The sequence below is a fragment of the Austrofundulus limnaeus genome, unplaced genomic scaffold (genome assembly GCF_001266775.1).
Source record: "Austrofundulus limnaeus strain Quisiro unplaced genomic scaffold, Austrofundulus_limnaeus-1.0 Scaffold20, whole genome shotgun sequence".
In the NCBI taxonomy this organism is placed as follows: domain Eukaryota; kingdom Metazoa; phylum Chordata; class Actinopteri; order Cyprinodontiformes; family Rivulidae; genus Austrofundulus; species Austrofundulus limnaeus.
This window is the reverse complement of record NW_013952422.1, coordinates 2,340,923-2,364,512: the sequence shown is the minus strand read 5'-3', so window position 1 is coordinate 2,364,512 and position 23,590 is coordinate 2,340,923. Positions and strand designations below refer to the sequence as shown.

Sequence of the window (23,590 nt, the reverse complement as noted above, 5' to 3'; positions counted from 1 at the left end):
GGGGGTAGCAAACAGGAAACTCTTTTGAGAATCATTTGACACAAGAAAAAAGAAAAACACAGTCATGTTGAATTTTCTGCTTTAACAAGAGACCCCAAGCTTTAGGAGGACTCAAATATACTTTAGTTTGACTTCAAGCTGTGTGTGTGCTTTTTTAGTGGTTTAATCTGATGTAATCTCGTGGGGTTTTTTTTCTGTACAGAGGAGCCTGACGTCCGCACCAGAAAGATTGTGAAGGTGGTGACTCAGACGATGGTCAACGGAAAAGTCGTGGATGAATCCAGCGAGGTGGAGCAAATCGAGGAATCAAAGAAATAGAAAAAGAGGGAGAGAGAGGGTGGAAATGTGAAAGGTTGATGTTTAATAGGTTTTAATAGCAAAAACACACGAAAAAATATAGTTTTGATAGCCTGGAAACTAAAAGTGACAATGTAGGATTGACTTGCAGTTTTACTAAAGAAAAAAAATTATTGGATTTCTTTACAATAAAGGTTCTGTTTCGTAAAACTGTTGGTTTATCAGTAACACTGGATAAATATAGAAAACTTTGACTAAACCTGCTTGTGTTTGAATAGTTAGAGGTTTGTGTGAGAGCAACTGACTAACAAATAGTTTTGGTTTAGCCTACCTATAAAAGTCTGAGGAGTTGGTATTTATTTAATGTGTGGAAATAGACTAATAAATATACTTGTTTTACTAGAATAACTTTTATTAACGTTGGTGTTTTTTGACCGTACTAAATAAAAATAATAAAATCACTTCATAAACAAGGCTGTGTTTATGTTGAACTGTTTCATATGATGTGTTCGGACAGAGGAAACGTTTGAATTTTGAGTTAAAACAGATTTTAAACGACATGAAAACAAGACTCAAAGATGATGTCATCAAGAAGTCTGAATCTCAGGCACAAAACATGCTTCTCTGTGGACTCTGTAAAAATAAGTATAAAAACTGTTAAATTAACACTTGGTGTTGATATGACACTGCCATATTTACTGTCTGCTTTTATTTCAGAGGCTTACTTTATTTTAAGTTAGCTGGTTCTAAGAAATAAAAATACTTCAGCCAACAGAGCACTCAATTATAGAAGGGCCACTGGGAAAAAAAACAAAACAAAACAATTTCCTCAGTAATTCTGATATTAAAATCAGAACTATTGTTTTTTCAGTTTTAGTCTATAATCCACTTTTTTCCTCAGGATTACGCAAAAGTTAAAATTCTTATTTTTTCAATGGCCCTAATCCTCTTTCGTACTAACTAGGCCAAAAAAATATGGGATTATTTTTAATTGGTTAAGGTAGAATAAAAAAAGCATCTTGTAGATTTAAATTATGAGTTAAAATAAAGTTTCACTAAATAATTTCTAATTACTTTACTTTTTAGATTTAGTTTTTATAACAAAACTCCGAAGATGTAGCTGCACTGCCCCCTGGTGGCTCATAAATGTCTTGTCCGAATCACATACATAAATAAATAAATAAATAAATAAATAAATAAATAAATAAATAAATAAATAGGATTCTGACTTCAGAAAAGCATAGATTAACATATGTAGCATTAAATAAATACAAATGACATAGAACTGTTTGAGGTGTTTCCGATTGGTGGAGTTCAAATTGTTCATCTCTTCAATCCAAAAATGAGAAACCTCTTAATTGATCCCCAACCCTGGAGAGTTTGTTATAATACGACTCAGTGGTCCTGAGCCTCAGACCACCGTAAGCTCATTACTGCAGAGATTAAACTGTTGAGTTTGGCTTCATTTTCTTGACCTGAGCCAGATTTACCCTCTTATGTGGCCAAAGTGCAGCATGAATAAACTGCTGATGTTATTCATGTTCCTGTGATTTAATGCAATGAGTTGACGTTTTTCTGAGCTGTAGATGATTTAAATAATAAGTGAGTTTAATGTTTAAAAACTAGCTGATTGTTTCTAGTTGATTTTTTCCCCCCAGSAGAGGCAGTATAAAGATTTCAAAGAGATTGCTACATTAAAATTCTTGTTTTAACAACTTGTAATGTTTTTAAAGGTTTATTGTGAGATGACTATTTATTGAAGCAGGTTTAAAGAGTGAAAAATCAAATAAAAACAGAAAAAAGGCATGTATTTGTTAAAAAAATCTTTATTTTTAACTTTACATTCACTCAAAACTTCACTCCAAAGTAACACAACAGATTAAACATGAACAAATGAGGATGAAGAGAGGAAAACAAGAAAAGGTGGATTTTAAATTCTTCATTTTTGTTTTATTTTCCTGTCACTCTCACAGATTAATAATCTCTCCCGCTTGCACTCTGTGACTCTCCTTGCTGTTGAACCCACGACTCGCTGGCACACGTCCCTCTGCTCAGCAGGCCCCTGACTGCAGGACGGGCTGAAACTGTCCGGCCATGCAGATCTCTTCCTGTTTATGGCGGACCACGCGCTGGATTGCAGGAGGGAGGCCCCGGGGGTTCCTAGAGAACACCAGGGCGTAGCCGTCCTCGCAGCTGCCGTCATCCTTCAGGGTGCGGCAGGCRTAGGTGATGGCGTAGTTGTCGTAGTCGGTGTCAATCACCCAGTAGTTGTCCCCTGGTTGGAGAGACGGGAGGAGCAGGAAGTGAAGCACGGCCGTGAGGATGAAGACGTGTGTGTGTGTGTGTGTGTGTGTGTGTGTGTGTGTGTGTGTGTGTGTATGTTGAACGTACCTCCACTGGAGAGGTAGCTGGCCAGACCCTGGTAGTTCATGAACATCTTTCCAGGCGTGGTGGGGTCAGGGACGGAGTACTGAGCAGCCATGTCTGCACACACCACCCAGAAGCTGCAAAACAATGGAGCAAAAACACAAGCTGACAAACTGCAACATGTGAAAAAAAAGCCAATCTTAAGTAATTTTCTTAAATTATTACAGCTTAGCTTTAGTTTATAATCCACAAAAATTCAGAACTCAAACCCTCATTGTTACTTAATGAGACTTTCTATTCTCTAATCTTTTCTTAATCCAGGGGAAACGAATGCTGCTCAGAATGTTCTTTTAGTGGAACAAAAACCGAACCATCAGAAAGATCCTCAGTTCTTTTGCTTCAGATCAGCATCAAATCAAATTAAGTGTTTAAAACGACTGAAGATTCAGTTTCTCTCACCCAAACAGAGTGACCCGTCCCTTGGAGGAGGCTGTCATGGAGCCGTCATCGTCGATGGTGTACTCAGCTGAGATGTTGTCCTGCAGGAACAGTCCCTCCGGGTCTTTCTTCTGCAGTGCGTACCACTTCCCCGCATACTGCAGAGAGAGAGAGAGAGAGAGAGAAAAACAATCAGAAAGGATTTCAGTCTTTTAAAATGCAGACATCAGCGGCGTGTTTCACTCACCCTCTTGGGGTCGAAGTCTTGTTTGACCGAGAAGCTGTCGACGATGCAGGAGGCCGACAGACTGAGCTCCACACAGGAGACAAAGACCAGCAGCAGGGCCAGCTTAAAGGATCCCATTCTGGAAGAGTCTGATATTTATAGGTGTACGTTTAATCATCTGAAACCAAAACCTGAGTTCTTCCAAACTAGTTCACAATCATTGAATAGTTTATTTATATGACTGTCAGAAAACCTGATTATCACCAGAGGACCACAATAAAGTTCCATAAGAGACAAGGTTTCTWATCTGAACTGCTCTAACTGACAGATCAGCAGCAAATAATCTGTTGCTACAATAAATAGTTGGACAAAAACCTGCAGATTATTCAGTAAAGATTCAACATCTTACCTGTTTAGGGTTAGTGCAGCAGCAGTGGTTAAAGTCAAAGTTCTGGTTGTGTTTCTCCACCAGATTGGGTCGTGTTCAGGAGGCTGCCTTTATATACGCTCCCAACAGACAAGCTTACGGCTGATTTTCATTGCTGGGAACTAAATAAGGTACTTAAATCTAGAGGTAATCTTGTTGGGTTGAAATCCTCACCGTAATCTGGCTTCTGTGTTCAAACCTGCCAAGACCAAAACAATCGGATCTTTATGTAACTTCCTCAGGCTCACATCTGACAAATCAGCTGGCTTTTAAAAATGTGTGAACATTAAAAATAAAAACACTTATCAATAATCTGTTTGTTCAGATACGTTCTTTGTAGATTTCAGGGTTTTTTTTGGGGGGGGGGGTAATATCTGAAAAAGGAGCTTGATTTTTCATTTAAAAAAGCCACACTTGTCAATATTTTTATGTATTTGACACATGAATGAGATTTTGTAGACGTTTTAAACAAATACTGCATCTTTAGGTGGCGAGAACACCATCTCTGTGGTTTTAAAAGCTCAAAACTCCACACTTTCATTTGAACCCCTCCTGCTGCCCTTAGGTCAAACTCAGGCCTGACTGGTTATTTTCAACCAAGGGCAGCAGGGGGGTTAATTAAAGAAGCTCATTGAATAACTAACAAATCATCTTACAACAAGACAAAATAAAATAAAACAGGTTGCCTATAAAGAAACTCCTATAGGATCCACATTAGATGAATACCAAATATTAAAGGATGCAGAAAGATTTTCTTAAAAGCTTTTCTTTTTTTACACATATAGTTACAAATTTTCTCTCAGTTATTACCCACTACAGSTCCATTCAAGTTTTAATGATGACACAATCAGGATAAAATGAACCATATGCTGAAAAAAAAAAACTTTAAAAAACTGCTTCATTGTTGTTTTGGCAATTCAGACAATCAGTTTTTCCTCCCAAATATTTTTTAATATTATAGCTAACCTGAAATCCTGTGATGAATTTACAATTACACCATTTACATGTTAATTTTCCAGCAAAAAGACACAAAAAATGTAAAATCTGTCAATCATAGCAGCTCTATAGCAGTAAAAAAAAAGTCTCGTGAACTTTTAAACATCATAAAACTGATCTTACAGTTTTGATCGATGTGCGAACTCATTTGACTGCAGTGAGTTATTTTCAGACACGTTCAGGAACAACATTAATACAGATTAATGTGACGGCTTAGATAAAATGTCAGGGTGCACTTTAGGGACACGAGCGAACACCGGTGCCGCCTGGGAGAATAAATAGATTCTGACTACTAAGTAATGTTATCTTTTGGATGATCAACAAGGTGTAATCCTTTAAGACACCGTCAGTAAACACATCCAGATAATACAGTTAGATAATTTGATTTTTTAAAAGTGTTTCAAATGCGGACCCTGTTTTTTATCAAACAAGATCAAACATGAAGAATTGCCGCCCCTCAGCATCAGCAAACTACGTTTGTCATGTTTTCWATACAGTAGTACACACATACACATACAAATAAATGTTATTTCCTGGCTTAACAGAGAATGACGGAGTAATATATCATGTAATAGCAGACAGAGAACACAAACAAGTCAGTCAAACCATCTGAGTTCTTTTTTCCACTGACGGTGCTCCGACACAATAATCCTACAAGCTGAGCCTGGAATAGACCACTGACAGAGACGAGCTAAATTTAAACATCTTTATCTAAATATAGAGYCATGTTAACATCTAAGTTATTATTGTTCTTTTAACTTTATGGTTAGGTACAATATGATAGCTAAAAATGATGATTTTCTATTTGGCAGTATTTTATGATAAATTTAGCTAAAGTTTCTAACAAGCATTATTGAACTGCAGAAGAAGAAGTGAAACATTTCAAACAGATACCTAACGAAATCATTTTATTATTACGGCAGCACAGTGGCTCAGTGGTTAGCACTGATGCCTCACAGCAAGAAGGTCCTGGGTTGGATTCCTCTGGAGTTTGCATGTTCTTCTCATGTTGGTGTGTTTTTTTTTTCCCACAGATCAAATACCTGTTTAATATTCACGCCTCCCCTGCGAAAGAGATCTGTGATTTTAGTGAGATTTGTCTGGTTAAATAAAGCTTAATAAACACATTAAGCATGAAACTGTTGCCAGAAATCGTGAAAATAATAGAAATGAGTGAAAKATGATGTTTCATCAACCATCAAAGCAGAAATATTTTTCTAACGGTCCCCACTAGAACCAGAATAGGTGGTTTTGTTTTCCTGGTGGATTTGTTACATTTTATTCAGGAGCCAGTCTTTATGGATATAAGTTAATTAGGTGTAAAAGTCATGGGTGTAATTTGCAGGGAGGGGGGTAACCCTCGCCATAATTTGATCCAGTTAATATAATCCCCTCAAATAAAATGACATTGTTTGCTCTAACACAAACGACCTGGTTTAAGTACAAAGCTACAACTCTTTTATTGCTATTGTATATTCCTATACTTGGGTTGGGTTGACCATTCATTAAAACATCATGGTTACTGACTCACATGAGACCTCAACAACTCTCAAGTGTGAATGTTTAAACTCCAGGTTATRTGTTTAAAACTCTCCTGTTAGATTTGAGAAACACTTTCAGAATAGAGATGAAGAATCTTCATGAACTTCCTGATGCATCTCAGTGATCCAGGTAGAAAAAAAATCAAAAAGAAAAAATAAGAAAGTCCTCTGGATTGTTTCTTCTTTAGTGAAACGTTTCGTCTCTCCTCCAAGAGACTTCTTCAGTCTGATGAGTTTCAGGTGAACTCAGCCTTATAAGCACTGCCTCCACATGGACAAACAGGTTAGTCACATGCAAAATAGGGCCATCGTCTAACAATAGGCTTGATTAGCTCTATAGTTCATAGAGGGTCATGTGCCCCATCACCTGACCCGTGTCGTGTTATGTGACTGTACTGAATGCTAGCGGGGTTTTTTTTAACATCCCCTTGTTTTTGTCCCTCCCTCAATGATGCATTTGACTAACCTGTTTGTCCATGTGGAGGCAGTGCTTATAAGGCTGAGTTTCAACTGAAACTCATCAGACTGAAGAAGTCTCTTGGAGGAGATACGAAACGTTTCACTACAGAAGAACCCATCCAGAGGACCTACTTATTTTTTTCTTTTTGATAATCTTCATGAACCATAGCAACATGTTTAGTTGAGACACTAACTCATGTGTCTGCTGCCACCTGCTGGTGCYTGTCAGCAGCGCAGCTTGGAGTAAACAGGTGGATCATAGTGGTGCAGGTGGGAAACAATAAGAACACACAACTGTTTACAGTTTAGGATGTATTACAATATTTCAGCTCTAATATTAAAATGAATTTAAATATATGTGTAATGATATAATGATTAGTTAGTTACTGAAAAAATTGCGTCATCATGGACAAAGCTACAAACTGGCATCTGGAATTTTAACAAATTACCTAAAAATATGGTATTTTTATCAAACATATTTGTTCTCAATTCTTATATAAAGCATGAACTCCACTGTTAAACGTCTGTATTTTTATCTATGTTTCAGTCAATGTTTAGGATTTCAGTGGGTAAATACCAAACACAGTTCCTTTATTTTAACCTTGCTTTAGTAATTTTTATAATCTTTAATAATTTAATCTTTATAATCCCTTTATTAAGCTGGTGTGAACAGGCTAACACAAATGTAAATGCTAAACATTACTGCTTAACGTTCGTTTTTACGCAAATTGCCTTTTAAAGCAGCAGAGTTTCTCAACACCTCCAGTTTTACTTCAAACCTTTTCCACACGTGAGCAGTTTGAAAGGTTTAAAAAAAATCTGCAGTTGATGCCAAAKCCTAATCTCTTGTTCTAATCTTATTATATGATTGCTCAAATCTCTATTAATTGTGGGCAAGAGAACAAAACCAACACGTGTGTTGGCCAATTTGAAGGTGTGAGTGTTGTTGTAATTTGGGCGTGATTAAATCAAAGGTTTAGAGTTCAGTGGAAATGTTTGTGGACAGGTTGTTAGAACATTTTTTAACTTTATATTGTCCCTATGTGTGTGTGTGTGTGAGAGAATGAATGGTTGTTTGTCTCTATGTTGTCCTGTAATGGACATGTGACCTGACCAAGGTGTACCCCACCCCTCACACTGGGACTGTGGGATATGGGCACCGGTGACCCCCGTGACCCTAAAAGGAAGAAGTGAGTAAAGATATGTATGTTTAGATAGTAAATACCTTACCTGTTGTAGATAGTTCCTTGAACAACATTAAACAAACAATAATGAGCTGATGGCTTGTCTGAGCAGAGGCAAAACCAAAGTGAATTACTGCCGTCTTCAAACAACTTTAACCTCAAAAGTTACAATGAAGCTCATCAAAACGTCCCAGCTCTGCTGTGACTGTTAGCTCATCAAGGAACAACAACAAATATAGGCTTAATAATTATAAATTTGCATCAGTGACATAAACATGTTGCACATAATATAAAATACTATTTAAACTGTGCAAGAAAAAAGAGCTTTCTTTACATTAAAATCTAAATGTACGCAGTGTGAGGACTAGCTTGGCCATGAGCACACACACATGCATGTCTTGGAGCTGTCTGTATCTATTATAGCAGCAGATTATCCATCTGACCTTTCGTTTAAGGTCTTTATGCAGCTTTATTATAGATAGGTCCAGCTGTCTCTGAATGAAAGGATTCATTTTCCTGCAGAGTTGCAGAACATCTCTGTTTTAAAATGTTTCATTTGACTAGAAAGACAGACAGTCGGTGTGCTGAAATAATTAGTAGCTGTCCTAATATAGGATTAATGAGAATATAGCGTTTGTCCAGGTACACCCTGAAGACAAAAACAGCTGAACATGTGAGACAAAACATCTATGAAAAGATGTATTTATTGAATTTAGATTATTTCTGTTTGGATTAAATTGCATCACACAAAATAAATAAATATAGCTATAATTTACTTTCAAATATTCTCTACAATAAAAAGCCTGAGTGGTTTTATTGCGAATGTGAGAACACAGTTTTGGTGCTAAGATCAGATTTTGATGTGAATGAACCGATGAAGTCTGGATCCTTTGGCCCACATAAACTGTACGTTACTACATGGTCAGCTGACGAGTTTAGCAGAGGCAGATCCCTGCTAACCTTCAGCACTATCTGCTGATGACTGAGGGATTGTTTGGATTCAACCCTTTGTCTCAGGGATCTCCCTCTTGCAGTCTGCTCATCCGACTAAGATTGGGGGGGGAGGGGATTATTAATTTTTTACCTGCATTTGAATGTGTCTATCTCTGCTTTCCCCATTTATCCTTGATGCGTTTCTTTCTTTGGGATATAAAGCAGATGGAAAAAGTAACCTGTTTGTAAATTTTTGGGGGTAGAAATTTTGGTTTCTTGCTGRAGAATTTGGCGGGAGCTCCTTCCGAGCTTTGTTGGACCCAGAAGGAGCCACATCACTGAGCTGAAGAGGGAAGAGAAGGAACTATCATGGGTGTGCAAGAAGACGTGGAAAAGTTCCTTAAAGAGAATCCTGAGTTTGCTCGAATGTACTTTGCCAAAAAGCTGAGCCCGTCTTCCATATCCAAGGCGTCAGGACTCCAGGAGAAGATCATCGACTTTGGCCACTTTCAAGAACTAAGTCAGGTAAACGACGTCTTTCCTGTATTTGTTGGTGCACAGATGAAATGACAAGAAATCACTTAAATGGTCACTTCCTCTCTCTAATTCAAGGTTGAAGAAAGCCAAATAATGTATGACCTGATCAAAGACATGCAAGAGAACGTCAACATGGAAAAAGTGGTCTTCAAAATCCTGAAGCGACTCAGCGCCATGATCCACGCTGACCGCTGCAGCCTCTTCATGTACCGGCAGCGGAACGGCATCGGAGAGCTCGCCACCAGGCTCTTCAACGTCCACAAGGACTCAATGCTGGAGGACTGCGTGGTGCCGCCGGACTCCGAGATCGTCTATCCGCTGGACCTGGGAATAGTTGGCAATGTGGCGCTCACTAAGAAGACGGTTAACATCAAAAATGTCAAAGAGGTAAAGGGAAGCAGGGCAGGGAGGGGTAGGGCATAGTTTTTATAATACACCAATGAGAATAAACTGAAGATGAGACATGAATGAGGTGCAGATATTACAGTRTTTCTCAACGGTTTAAAAACATTTTCTGAAGGGGACTGGCAAAATTAAAACAATGTAATTTCTTCTCAAAATGGTATTTTGTCTTCGGATGACACACAAACTATCACATGAACAGACATTTATAACAAAAACTGTTCACAGTGTACATTCCAACCAACAGAGTTGCACATACAGTGGTCTATATACAAAACAACAGAATTATTTACTCTGTAAAGTTACAGGAAAAAATGCTACGACCACATGATCAACCAAAGTGTCTCTGATCTCATCAGAGATTACGATTCTTCCCACCCTCCGCTTCATTCTCTCACTTCTAATCTATAATTCTGATTGYTAAATGTAAATCTGTGACAGATGTTTGCCCATGTGATGAGTGGACGTGCAGAATTAGACAAATATCTTTAGGCTTTTGAAAACTGCCAAAAATATAGAGAATTCTGTAGTGTTTTTTTAAAAAAAGTGTGTTTTAGAACTGAAATTTAAGTGTAAAGCAGGAATTGAGTTTGAAATGGTTAAGAGGGTTGGTGCGTAAGTTGCATGTTGTGGTCATTTTGTCTCAAGTATCAGAAAAAAAATGTGTAAAAACTGAGAAAAACTGTTTGTGATGGTGCAGCTCCTGATATGACCACCAGGTGACGCCACCAGGTTCGCTTCCTGGGCTTGACAGTTTAGTTTTAACCAGTGTGCGTCCTCTTTCATATCATTACAACAATGAATGCAATATATTTAAAAAAATGAACAAAGTTTGAATAAGCTTAAAGTACAATGTTGCAAACAAAATAGTAGACAAACCATCGATATGGCACCAGCCTCGACTAAAATTTTTTATTTCTTCTACAGGATGTGAAAGAGTTCAAGCTTCAAATGACAACTTCTAATGCTGAAAGATGGGAACGATGTTATCTTTCCTAATAATTTGCTATATTTATTTGATCTACAAAAAATGTGAGAGAATGTTAAAGTGCCGGTGTAAAGCCAGGATTTTGGGGAACAAAAGTCAAAGTTTAAAACACTGGTTTGAATGAAGTAAACATTTAGATGTTTTGAAGAGGGGTTTTGTGGAAAGATTTTGACAGCTTTTTAAAGGGTTTTAATTTGGAGAAATAAAAGTTTAACTCTGACCAACCAGGTGAGCTCATGTCTGAACATTGATGTCATCCTAATAGAACTCTAATAGCAAAAACCCAGCTTTTATGTACAGTTAGCTGCAATTAGAAGTATTTTTGACAGTAATTTCCTAATATTTCCTGATGGAATAATTGGTAATGTAAAACTCAGTTTAAAGATTTAATTAATAGCATTTGTAATAATTATTAACTAAAAATTAAGTTGGGAGTTTAGTGATCTAATTTCATTTTGGTTTCAGCCTGAATAATCAGTTGCTTATCAGCAGGTAAGATACTAACTGCTCATAAACTTTCAACAGAACATCACTTCAAAAAACCCGACCTTTCACCTTAAAGGTGCAGATTTGTCCACCTGAGCTAAGGTTTTGAATCTTTTAGCTTCATGCTCTGAATTCACCTGCATGTTTTCATGGATCACAGATATAACCAACCCATTCTCACTCCGAGTCGGGAGTGAGAATGTGTAGATACAACACAAACCAGTAAGAGAAGAGTTAGCCCCTCGAAGCTGATGTATAGTTGACCAAGCGTGGGTGAAAATCCCCTTGTCAGACTTAATCCATTTATTTTCAGATCCCATCAGCCTCTGTTGTAGCTGTGGATTAGACGCCCCTGGCRTTTAGTCAGCAGGAATCTAAAACAGATGAAAACTAGTTTGCTTCACTTTCATTTAACTTGTTCACAATATGACAAGTTTGTTWTCTATCTAATTTTATGTCCTAAAACCTAAAGCTGGTTTCCAAATAAAATCTGCTATACTGTAGAGAGTTATAATTATGGAGCTGGTGCAAACAATTACCTGCTGCACAAAACGCTACATAGTGTTGTCTTTTTTTGTGCACAACKGTAAAATGAWTTCTTCTTATGARCGTTTGTCTTTTTTTTTTAGAGCCAGCACTTTAGTTCATTTGTAGATGAACTTACAGAATACCAGACCAGGAACGTTCTGGCTACACCTATCCTCAACGGCAAAGACATGGTGGCAGTGATCATGGCTCTGAACAAAACCACAGGACCACATTTCACTGCAGAGGATGAAGATGTGAGTCACGAGTACACAATGCGCAGCACTGAGAGTTTTCATAAACACATTGGAAGGTGGTATCTCCCTTTGCCTTAAAGACTAACGTGACTTTGTCTCATAACAGATTTATAATGTGATATTTAGATTATCAAAACAAAATATGCTGTTTGACACCTCAGCAAGAGGGAAATTCTCTTTTTAGCAGAGTACAATACGTAGGCCAGACCGAAGTCACCCGAGGGCCACCAGCTGAATAGCTCTGATTTATGCTATATYATCAGAGATTTGGTTGTGACGCGTATTTTTATTCTTGTTTGTGTTTTCAGCTTTTCTTAAAATATCTAAAAATTGCCAGTCTGAACCTAAAGATCTTCCACTTGAGTTACCTTCACAACTGTGAGACACGTAAAGGACAGGTATCAGATTTGAAGTCTTGGCTTACCAAAAATATGGCCTTCCTGTTTCTGGACCATGAGATGATGTTGATGATGGTGTTTCCTAGCTGCTGCTGTGGTCTGCTAACAAGGTTTTTGAAGAGCTGACGGACATTGAGCGACAGTTTCACAAAGCCTTGTATACGGTCCGAGCCTACCTCAACTGTGACCGCTACTCTGTGGGTTTACTAGACATGACAAAAGAAAAGGTAGAGCGCCTTTTCAAATATTCTCTAGCCTTAGCTTGAGCTGTGGATTCATTACCATCAAACTAATGACTTGTCTGCTTCTCATTTCAGGAGTTCTTTGACATCTGGCCTGTTTTGATGGGAGAGCAGGCACCTTACTCTGGCCCTGTAACTCCTGACGGCAGGGTTTGTTTTCTGTTTATTTCTTTGGCATTATTATTATTATTATTATTATTATTATTATTATACATTCTCTGTTTTGTAATATATTCATAATGAACCTTCCACTAGATGTATTTTAATGAAACTCTCAGAAAGGAAAATTTTGGATGTACATCAAAACTTTTGGCACGTAAGATGTTAGGCAATGGTCACCACAGCTAATTTCAAATGGCTTTATTGTATTTTATTTTTTATTATTTTTATTTTTTTTCAGCTGTCTAAAGAAATATTGAGCTGAAATGTTGTGACCCTGGTTAAGGATGATTAAATACTAGTCACAACAGTCATTCAGACATACAAAGCTAAACACCAGTGTAAAAATAGCCGAAAACAATCTTTACCAAATTCTAATTGCTCATCAGAAATTCAAGATGGCCACCACAGCTAACATTAAAAGATAATTCCGCCATTTCAAGACTAATTGAGATTAAATCTGTTGTGGAGTAGCTAAAAATGATCACATGCCAAATGCCAATGCTAATCCCAAATTAATCTAACCACTAATGCTAATAYTAATTCTACAAAGAGCTATAATTCAGCCTTTTTAATCATAAACAGCTGAAAATGTATACTGTAGTACCAGAGAACAAACCAACAAAATCTAAATGCAATAAATCTCCATCCACTTTCCAGTTAATTGGGGGTGGATCCTGGGGTGGCCAATCAGGTACCAGATGTGGCACTTGCCACCCCCACTGGCTCCGCCCCTGGACATGCATTCCTGCACAGAATGCTGCTTCAAGTTTTAAACGCTCTCTAATCTCTAGTTTCTTTCTTCCTGAAGGAGGTAATTTTTTACAAAGTGATTGACTACATCTTGCATGGAAAAGAAGACATCAAAGTAATACCGTGAGCAAAATTATTTTCCTTTTTGCATTAACCTTCGCAGGAGGATTTATTGATTTATTCGAGATGTAAAATTGGACCATTGTCAGTTATAGTGTTTTAACTAATTCACGAGTGATCAGACGACGCTTCAGATGTTGTGTTCATATTTGCTAACTGGCTTTTTGCTGTTTTGTCACAGAAACCCACCTGCAGATCATTGGGCCTTGAGCAGCGGCCTGCCCACTTATGTGGCTGAGAGCGGTTTTGTAAGTTTTCTTTTATTTCTTTGAGAACAGCTGCAGAATCATTTTCAGCTGCATCAGTTTGAGATCTGATCCTTCTGCTCCTCAGATTTGTAACATTATGAACGCAGCTGCAGATGAGACGTTTCACTTTCAGGTGAGAGGCTGATGAAGAAGCTCAGCAACCTAAAGATCCTGAAGGGACTTGCAGCATAAATTATGTTGGTATTTTTTGGCCGCAGACGGAGGCGCTGGACGACAGCGGCTGGACCATAAAAAATGTTCTGTCACTCCCAATTGTCAACAAGAAAGAAGAAATAGTTGGTGTGGCAACGTTTTACAACAGGAAAGATGGAAAACCTTTTGATGATCATGACGAGCARCTCATGGAGGTAATGTTAAGAGATGTTCCAACACTTTTCTGGGGTCGGAACAAACGATAGAGCCGCTCATAGGTTTTTACAGATTAACTGTAGAACACGTGAATAATCTTGCCCTAATAWATTTTCAGAAGTAGGTGTATGATGTTTATTTCTGGGATTCTCAGGCTTTGACTCAGTTCCTGGGATGGTCAGCTCTGAACACGGACACGTACGACAAGATGAACAAGCTGGAGAACCGGAAAGACATCGCTCAAAACATGGTTCTCTATCACGTCAAATGTCGGGAYGATGAGATTCAGAATATTCTGGTCYGTACCGTCCATCGAAACACAGGAAACACATATTAGCCCTGTTGAAAGAGTCAGAATTTCTCCAATAATGTTTTCACAGAGCAGCCAATTGCTATTTCTGATTTGTTCTTACTTTTCGGTAAGTTTTAATGCAACTTCAGGGTTTCTTCCATTGCTTGTAGAACACAAGAGATGTCTATGACTGTGAACCCCAAGAGTGTGAAGAGGAGGAGCTTCTCGATATTCTGGTATTGCCTAAACTTAGCCTACTGTATGGGTTTCTGAGAAAAAAAAACTTTTTGTTTTAGAAAAACTCTAAGTTCCAATTGTCCACATTAGTATCATGTAGCTACACAGTCTGTTCTTTATAAATCTTATTCACGTTTTGTTTTCTGCACCCATCATTCAGAAAAAAGACCTGCCTCCACTGATCAAGAAATTCGAGATCTACGAGTTCCGCTTTTCAGATTTCAACTGCACAGAGATGGAGCTGGTGAAGTGCGGGATCCAGATGTACTACGAAGTCGGCGTGGTCAAGAAGTTCCAGATCCCTCAGGAGGTAACGCTGACACACGTTTGCAACATTTCTTTCYAACAGCGCGCACATCTAGTCAAGGAAATGAATTCTGTTTCTCTCCAAGGTGCTGGTTCGTTTTATGTACTCGATCAGTAAAGGCTACAGAAGAATCACTTACCACAACTGGCGTCACGGGTTCAACGTGGGACAGACCATGTTCACACTACTAACAGTACGAGTCCAGTCATTGGGATCTCTTCAAAACCTGTAGATTTGAATTAGTTTTATGTTTCAGGTTCTGTTCAAAAGCTCAACAGAAACATAGTTATAGATTTTTCAACTGTATGTATTTCTTTATTTGTGTGGCTTTATGTAATCAGACAGGACATCTAAAGAGATACTACACTGACCTGGAGGTGATGGCTATGATTACTGCTGGTTTCCTGCATGATATTGACCACAGGGGGACAAACAACTTGTACCAGGTCAAGTAAGTGGAAACACTTCTGTATTTCACACTCTAATAGATTGTATTTTTAAACCAAAGCTTAGTATGGTTGAAGAAATAATATAGTAGAGCTGAAACAAAATCCAAATCCTAAGTACTACCCCACTAAATGTTTTAATAAAACATTTTTAACAGATCCAAAGTTTTAAGTCAGCCATTAATTTTTTTTCCTCAAAAGCAGCACTGCTTTTTGTACAAAACTGGTGATTTGATTTTTAACAGTTTCAAATCTTGAGTAACTCAAAAAACCATTCACTGATTATCTCTATGTTTTACACCAGTGTTCTGTAGTCTTTAAGCTTAATGCTCCAGTATGTTTGTATTCTACATCTCAAACAGGCAACCCACCAGTTACAGCTCAAACCCCTACCTCCTGACGTCACTGTCACAGCTAGATGAAARTCTTGGGGTTGGACCGACTGATATTTGAGGACTTTGTTTACTCCAACAGGTCTGGTAACCCTCTGGCCAAGTTGCACGGTTCCTCCATCCTGGAACGACACCATCTAGAGTTTGGAAAGTTCCTTCTGGCTGATGAGGTAAAGACTGGAGCTTTATCTACAACAAAAATTCATCCAACATTGTCCATGACTTTACAGTCATTACAAATGGCTTGCCTACCACTTCCCCCTTCTACCTGCAGTCACTGAACATCTACCAGAACCTCAACAGGAGGCAGGTAGATCATGTGATTCATCTCACGGACATTGCCATCATTGCTACTGATCTGGCTCTTTATTTCAAGTCAGTGTGGTTTCTCTTTTTCTTTCCATGTTTGTTCATGTTTTAGCCTCTTTCTTTGTATGAAGAGAAAAAAATTAAACTTTTTTTATTTCTACTTGTGCCGTCTCAGAAAGAGAACCATGTTCCAGAAAATTGTGGACCTTCGACATACATATGAAGATGAGAAAAAATGGGTGGACTTCATGTCCTTAGAAACAACCAGAAAAGAGATTGTCATGTGAGTATGAACGGCTCAGTGTTTTGATCCTGTTCTGATCTCTGACTCTAGAACTTCTTCATCGTTGCAGGGCCATGATGATGACGGCGTGTGACTTGTCTGCTATCACAAAGCCCTGGGAAGTGCAGAGCAAGGTGAGGCACAGAGAAAAAGAAGAACTATTATATTAAAACATAAGGTTTGCAGAATGGTACTGGGTTTATAAAGGTGGTTCTGCATGGATTGTTGTGTCTTCCAGGTTGCCTTGTCTGTGGCTGCAGAGTTTTGGGAGCAGGGTGATTTGGAAAAGACAGTACTGGAACAACAACCCATTGTAAGTTAGCAAGTTAAAACAAATTGTTCTTAAGGTAGAACACACATTGTGGCAACTTTGGACCAACAAACTCGTTGTGTACATTTCTAATCAGATATGATAAATGACATCAAAGTCTTTCAGAGGGACAGTGAAGCTATGAGACTAATTTATTGGATTCACAAATGATGACAAATCATGATTTATTTCTGTCTCTTTCACCAGCCTATGATGGATAGAACCAAAGCAGCAGAGCTTCCTAAGCTACAGTGTGGTTTTATCGACTTTGTCTGCATGTTCGTCTACAAGGTAATATAGTGTTACACTTTAATGCACAACCAAAGTGATCTTCTGTAGTCTTTATGGTTTTCCAGTTTCCCAATTTCTGTGCAAAATGTTGTGCTTTGAAAGAACCAATACATGTTTTTTTAACTTCGTCATTGATTTTTCAAATCTTTAAAGGAGTTTTCTCGCTTCCATCCACAAATCCAACCTATGCTGGAYGGTATTATTAACAACAGGAAGGAGTGGAATGCTAAAAAAGAGGAGTACGAGGCTAAGCTGAAAGCCATAGAGGACGCGAAGGCTGCTAAAGAAGCGGCAGGACAAGGCAAAGGTATGGTGCTCCTTTAAAATAATCACTTTTTAACAACATTTGCAGACAATACCTGGTAAACTTCACATATTATCCTTGTATTACTCTTGTATTAGTAAGATAAAGTTGAAGTTATCCTTCATTATGTGATCCCGATTGGCATGATGACAATTTAGGCTTTATTGACTATGTCTATGTTTTGAGGTGAGAAACCTGTAATCARCTGTAAGGCATGGAGATGGTAGAATTACACTGCCTGGCCAAAAAAATAAAAGTCGCCACCTGGATATAACTAAGGTCTRTGATGTGGGGTCRCTGCAGTMGGTCAGGTCCAGGTTCAGCAACAGTCTGTGCTCAAAGAATGAGGTCAGCTGACTACCTGAATATACTGAATGACCAGGTTATTCCATTGTTTCTTCCCTGATGATACGGGAATATTCCAAGATGACAATGCTGGATTCATGRGGCTGGAAWTGTGAAAGAGTGGTTCARGGAGCACGAGACATCATTTTCACACATGGAYTGGCTCCACAGAGTCCATKRWRAWYYTTKGGATGTGCTGGAGAAGGCTTTGTGCAGCAGTCAGACTCTACCATCATTAATGCAAGATCTTGGTGAAAAATGAATGCAACACTGGATGGAAATAAATCTTGTGACATTGCAGAAGCTTATCCAAACAATGCCACAATGAATACGTGCTAAAGGCAGTCCAACAAAATATTAGTGTGACATTTTTTTGGTGGCAAYTTTTTTTTTGGCCAGGAAGTATAACCTGGGACTGTTTTAAAGAAATTTAAAGTCAGGTTGTAAAGGAATGGATTTGTTAAAATAAACTAAAATGATAAACAGCAATTGTGTTTCAAGAGGAATACAATCCTAAAACAAATCAGTGCAATTTGTGGAGCATTTAATCAACATTGACAGTATCCCTAGAAAAGATCTTCCAAAGTCTTGACCTGAGTCTTTAAGAAAAAAAAAAAAACCCAAGAACTATGCTTTGGAAACGAACTCATTTTTTAAAAGTTTTACCAGTTTCTTCCAAAATCAGAGGTTAAACAGCAAATAGTTCATAAATGTGTTGATTTATATCAAATCATTTATATCCAAAGAACTTATGGAAATATGAAACAAATATAAAGTATTTTTATTGCCACTGTAAATATTATTAGTTTGATAATGTGGGTTCAAACTGAGTCATWTATTTAATTTCTAATTTGTCCAACAGCTGCTGCAAACAACCCCGGTGGTGGAGGCTCCAAGACCTGCTCTGTGTGCTAATGGAGCAAAGACTTGTAAGCTACAAAGAAGCGGGTGCTCCACGTGGAGGGACTGAACAGTCTGAGAATCACAGTCAGAACAAGACTTACCGTCAAATATTTAAATATCCGAAATATGGACTACGGGTTAATCCAGAGCCTGAAAAACAATAAAAGCTACAATAAAAAATGAAGGAGTTGTTCATCAAAAAGAAAATTCATCTTTTTTAATCAAAAGAAGTTGAGACTAAATATTGGTTTAATTAAAGGAAGATAAAGATTCATTCTTSTGTTTTAGATTTTTCTTATGTTTAAATATCCTTGTCTAGAAAACTGATACATTATGTATGATCTGTTTTTATACTCAAGAATGTTTCTTAAATGTACAGAAACTCACAAGTTATTGTATATTTTCAGTTTTCATCATTTTTTCCATTAGTTTTTTAATCCAACATTACAAACTGTATATTTATTGTGTGGTTAATTTTACTTCAGGTAAACATTTTCATAAATATAGCATAAATTGAAGATTCGTTTTAGATTCCAATTTAATGTAATTCTTTATTTTATGTTCATTTCCTTCCAGTCAATTTCTATTTACGAATGAAAGTTTATTTATCTTCATTTCAAATGACTACATTTAGATTTTTATGCTAGTCAACAAGGCAGTTTATAAAAAAAACCTATTATGTGCAACAAAAGTATACAAACATTTTGTAAAATCTGTAGAAGCTTTTTCTGATGCCTTCATGATCTGAAATAAGAACATGAGAGATGGACTTTAAACTGTTTGAACAGCAGGACTGACATGTTTACTAAAAATGAACGAGCCATGCTCCAGTAACATCCTCTGCATTAGACTCAGGGGTCTGCAAATGAATCATAACCACTTGTGCGGGGTCCAAGGAAACCCCCAAAGAATGTAAACTCTACAGAGGATCCAGTGGAAGACCTGCACCCAGGACTGTGGTGCTGTCAGGCAGCAGCACTAACCACATCCAGCTGCTCTGTTAACAATCTGAGGACACAAAGCTGTTTCACACAACATAACTCAGCTTTGTGTAATGACTTGTACATACTGCCTCTATTCTTGTAAATATGAAAAGTATATATATTTTCACGTTGAACTAGAGACACTTTTTTGAATTTGGATACATTTGCAAAAAAGTTATCTAAGCTTAGAGCTTATTATGCTAAATAAGAGTCCACATATGCATGTACAATGAAGTGTGGGTGACTCATAGATGACATTCTAATATTATATAAATATATGCACACATAACATTTTTAAATAGTTCATGCTGTTTACTTTCAGTATGTCAAAGCTTATGTGCGCTAAGTGTACAGTGTTGAGCCAAATAAAGCAAATGTATTTTTATGTTTTTACTGAGTGAATTCATTCCTAACATTTTGAACTCTGCCAGGATTTATCTTTAATACTTTGTACACAAATAGTGACATATAACGAGTTTTTAGTGGTTGCCAATCGCAACATGAAATGTGCCTCGACCTTATCTGAACTCTCTCAGTTCTGCGGTTTAGCAGCTGGTGCTGTGCTGTGGTGTTCATATGAAGGTTAAAATATTACACAACGCTGGAGTATAACTTCTGTCCACACTGCAGTTTTACTACTGGTCCCTGACCCTAATCCTGGGATTACTGCTAAACCTGGCTGGGATTACAACAATACTCCCCCCCGTCCAAGCTCATCTTACACTGAAGGACAGGTGCACTACCTGTCCTCGGAACAAGAAGTGCCAGTGTTTCCTTTTTTTTTTTAAACTATTTATATTACAGACAGAACTAATGAATGAAATTCTGATTTCTATGGGCATGTTTATTTGACAATAAATTATTTTCAGGAGATCATTTTAAGATACAAAACATTACCACATTACGGTTTTAAAATCACAAAAAAAAAAAGTTTTGTTTGAGCTTGAAATACTTCATCGTTGGTCCATAAACAGCTCATTTGAGAATGGTGTCAGAACCTGTCAAAAAGAGAAGAAAATATTTGTTTKTTTTTTYTGTTTTTTTTTTTGGATGAACTGCTAAAGTCACAACAAACCAAAAAGTTTGAATTGGGAAAACATACATTTTTAATTAAACTGATTTTATCTGTATTGTCAGTTGTTTATTTTAAAAAAGAATATATACTTTTCATTTGATAGTCGTATTTTTGTCTGTTTACCTTGTTAGGCACTTTGAGTACTTTGTTTTTAAAAATATCTGAGACGAAATGCGCGAGAGAGAGAGAGAGAGAGAGAGAGAGAGAGAGAGAGAGAGAGAGAGAGAGAGAGCAATAGGATGATGTTACCTTCTGACAGTCGATTATAAATGCTCTCCTGCTGCTCTCGAATCATCTTCTCCGCTTCTTCATTCCTCCTTTCCTCCTCAGCAATGGGCTTCAGGTAATCTTGAGAAGGAAAAAAATAAAAACAATAAAYCTAATACAACCTGTGTACGACTGACTCAGAGCACTGGCAGAATAAAGCGAAGTGCACAGGTGAACTCACCAAACCTCTGTTTCCCATAGAGCACACCGAGCAGCAGAGCAGACCATCTGGCTGTCTGCAATCAAAGACATCACATTTATTAGTCCACCAAACAATTATTTAACCAACTGTAAAGGAGTTAGGCTCATTGCTTTTCTTTTTTTAAATAAGTTGTTTTGCTTCCTTATGAATAAATGCAACATAGATTTTTTTTTGTTCACAACATGCAATCACCAAAATAATTCTCATGAAAGCTATTTTTGTTTCATGAAGCCGATTTCTATTCACAAAACACATCATTCTAACCTTTATAATCTGTTCACCAATAAAGTAAAACAAGAGAAAAATGTTTTCAGCAGCTTTAGCATAAATTAGCTACAATTATTAGCTGCAACTTATTGCACAGATATTTCTTAACAAGCTAAAGTTCCATTGCGTTCCCTATCTGGATTTATAAATATCCTAAATGTTAGGGCTTTGTATCAGAAAGACGAGAGGAAAAGCCTTGAAGCTGGTTCCTGTTACACGAGCCAGCCTGCTAAAAAGAAAGAAAGAAAAAAAAAACAAAAAAACAATAACATTTAATTCATGAACGGACACGTCATAGAAAGGAAGCTAGTGTTGTCAGAAGTTATATTTTATTTACATGTCAAAAGGTTATGACTCTGATGCTCATTAATTTGCGGCTTTACCTTAATTAAGGGCGACACTGCAACCGGAAGAACCATGATGGATTGAGTTAGATCAAAACTTCCGGTTGAACCGGAAATACCTTTTCGCAATAAAACATTCCTGACAGTTATGTGTATATACACGATTGATTATTGCAATTTTTCTGTTTTTAAACAGCAAAAAGAATCGAGGCAGACTATATTATATATACAATGGAATCATATATTAAATACACTTCATTAACAAAATATTTACAAACTTGCTTTACTTATTTTGTTTCCATGTTGTAAGTTTTTTGGCAAATGGAAACAACTCCAATAAAGTGTTTGTTTTCCTACCCTTCAAGTTTATTTTATTTATTACAAGGCTCTGTAAAGAATTGCTATGTTTAATAGAAATGTAGAAAAATAGTCCCATTTTCTTTATTTGCATGAACCTTTGTAACACACCAAGAAGAAATATTTTCTTTAGACAAATAATCAGATTGGATAGTGTGACAGAGAACCATGTTAGCCTAATTTTAACCCACAGATCTGTTTTAAAATTCTCCTTCTCTGATCCAGAGATGTTCATCTCAATTCAGTCCACACACATCAAACCTTTTTATTTTGAATCTGAAGGTTTTCACAGAGAGGTTCATATTATTCAAAATTTGGATCATTTGGGTAAAACTCGAGTTTTTATTCTCAGTTTACACAATTAGCTTTATAAACAATTGTGTAAAACAGTTACTGTTGATTTTTTTTTTTTTTACAATCGGAACTTTGAATCTTGATTTAATGACAAGCCTTTATGCCACCATGTATTAAATATATTTGTTGAGCAGACTGTAGACAGTTTGCCAGAAGACTTCATCCAAATATGCAGGATTGGTCAATAATGTAGTTTCTTATGGCCACCACTAGATGATACTGAGTCCCAGTGGCTGAAATTTTTTATTAATAATGGAACTAAATCACAAGTTCAAGATAATTTTTATCAAATACTGTGCTGTTTAACATTAACATTCCTAATTGTTCAGTTCATTCAGTCAATTCAAAAATAATATAAACGTAACTTATATGAAGAGATGTCTATCCCAATTAAATAAAAAAAACTACATCTTGTTTTCAAAATTTGGTTTAACTTTTATTATAATGAGATGAACCAAAGATTGCCAAAGTTGTCAAAATGTTGCATAATGATATCAAAACTATGTAAAAACATTTATTTTATTCATGTTTTTCTTGCGTCACAGCTGAGACCTGATCCCTTTAACGAGTTTTGGTCTGAATAACTAAATGGATCCATCCTGYCTTGTATCAACGGTTCAGGCTGCTGGTGGTGGTGCAACGGTGTGGGGGATATTTTCCTGACACACTTTGGGCTCATTTCCAAATGAGCATCGTGTCAGCGCCACAGCCTACCTGAGTATTGTTGCTGACCATGCCCATCCCTTTATGACCACAGTGTACCATCTTCTGATGGCTACTTCCTGCAGGATAATGCTCCATGTCATAAAGTGAATCATCTCAGACTGGTTTCTTGAACACAACAATGAGTTCACTGTACTCAAATGGCCTCCACAGTCACCAGATCTCAGTCCAATAGAGCAGTGTTTCCCAAAGTTGGGGTCGGGACCCAAAGTGGGGTCCCGAAACATCAAAGTGGGGTCCTGAAAAG

At 37.3% G+C, this 23,590-nt stretch overlaps 3 protein-coding genes and 1 long non-coding RNA gene across 5 annotated transcripts in view; 2 read left to right on the top strand and 2 right to left on the bottom strand.

Moving 5' to 3' along the window:
- si:ch211-243g18.2 (keratin, type I cytoskeletal 18) overlaps positions 1-771 on the top strand; it is a gene marked incomplete in the record, with an annotated part of 12,445 nt that extends 11,674 nt beyond the window's left edge. The window contains 1 exon segment of the mRNA XM_014003844.1: positions 203-771. Coding sequence (XP_013859298.1) covers positions 203-318 — 116 coding nt within the window.
- A 1,334-nt stretch (positions 772-2,105) lies between these two features.
- On the bottom strand, positions 2,106-3,958 carry rbp4l (retinol binding protein 4, like). The gene is made up of 5 exons (XM_014003842.1): positions 3,738-3,958; positions 3,350-3,477; positions 3,124-3,260; positions 2,689-2,801; positions 2,106-2,572 (listed from the first exon to the last, which is right to left on the bottom strand). Exons 2-5 carry the CDS (start codon positions 3,464-3,466, stop codon positions 2,349-2,351), a joined length of 591 nt encoding a protein of 196 aa, XP_013859296.1. The 5' UTR covers positions 3,467-3,477; positions 3,738-3,958; the 3' UTR covers positions 2,106-2,348.
- A 4,715-nt stretch (positions 3,959-8,673) lies between these two features.
- pde6b (phosphodiesterase 6B, cGMP-specific, rod, beta) lies at positions 8,674-19,058 on the top strand. Its single transcript, XM_014003841.1, has 23 exons — positions 8,674-9,393; positions 9,481-9,792; positions 11,911-12,063; positions 12,372-12,461; positions 12,548-12,688; positions 12,779-12,853; positions 13,674-13,738; positions 13,917-13,983; positions 14,069-14,116; positions 14,202-14,351; positions 14,507-14,650; positions 14,815-14,880; positions 15,042-15,191; positions 15,274-15,381; positions 15,530-15,639; positions 16,109-16,196; positions 16,301-16,401; positions 16,511-16,618; positions 16,689-16,752; positions 16,857-16,931; positions 17,136-17,219; positions 17,373-17,526; positions 18,731-19,058. The coding sequence occupies exons 1-23, from the start codon at positions 9,238-9,240 to the stop codon at positions 18,781-18,783; spliced, it is 2,562 nt and encodes an 853-aa protein (XP_013859295.1). The 5' UTR covers positions 8,674-9,237; the 3' UTR covers positions 18,784-19,058.
- A 1,519-nt stretch (positions 19,059-20,577) lies between these two features.
- Positions 20,578-22,004, bottom strand: LOC106514536 (uncharacterized). 2 transcript variants are annotated; one of them, XR_001309894.1, is made up of 4 exons: positions 21,949-22,004; positions 21,278-21,332; positions 21,079-21,177; positions 20,578-20,752 (listed from the first exon to the last, which is right to left on the bottom strand). It is a non-coding gene; the product is annotated as an uncharacterized LOC106514536 (long non-coding RNA). The 2 variants fall into 2 exon arrangements; XR_001309893.1 differs by lacking the exon at positions 21,949-22,004 and having other exon boundaries at positions 21,278-21,442.
- Between the last annotated feature and the right edge of the window lie 1,586 nt (positions 22,005-23,590).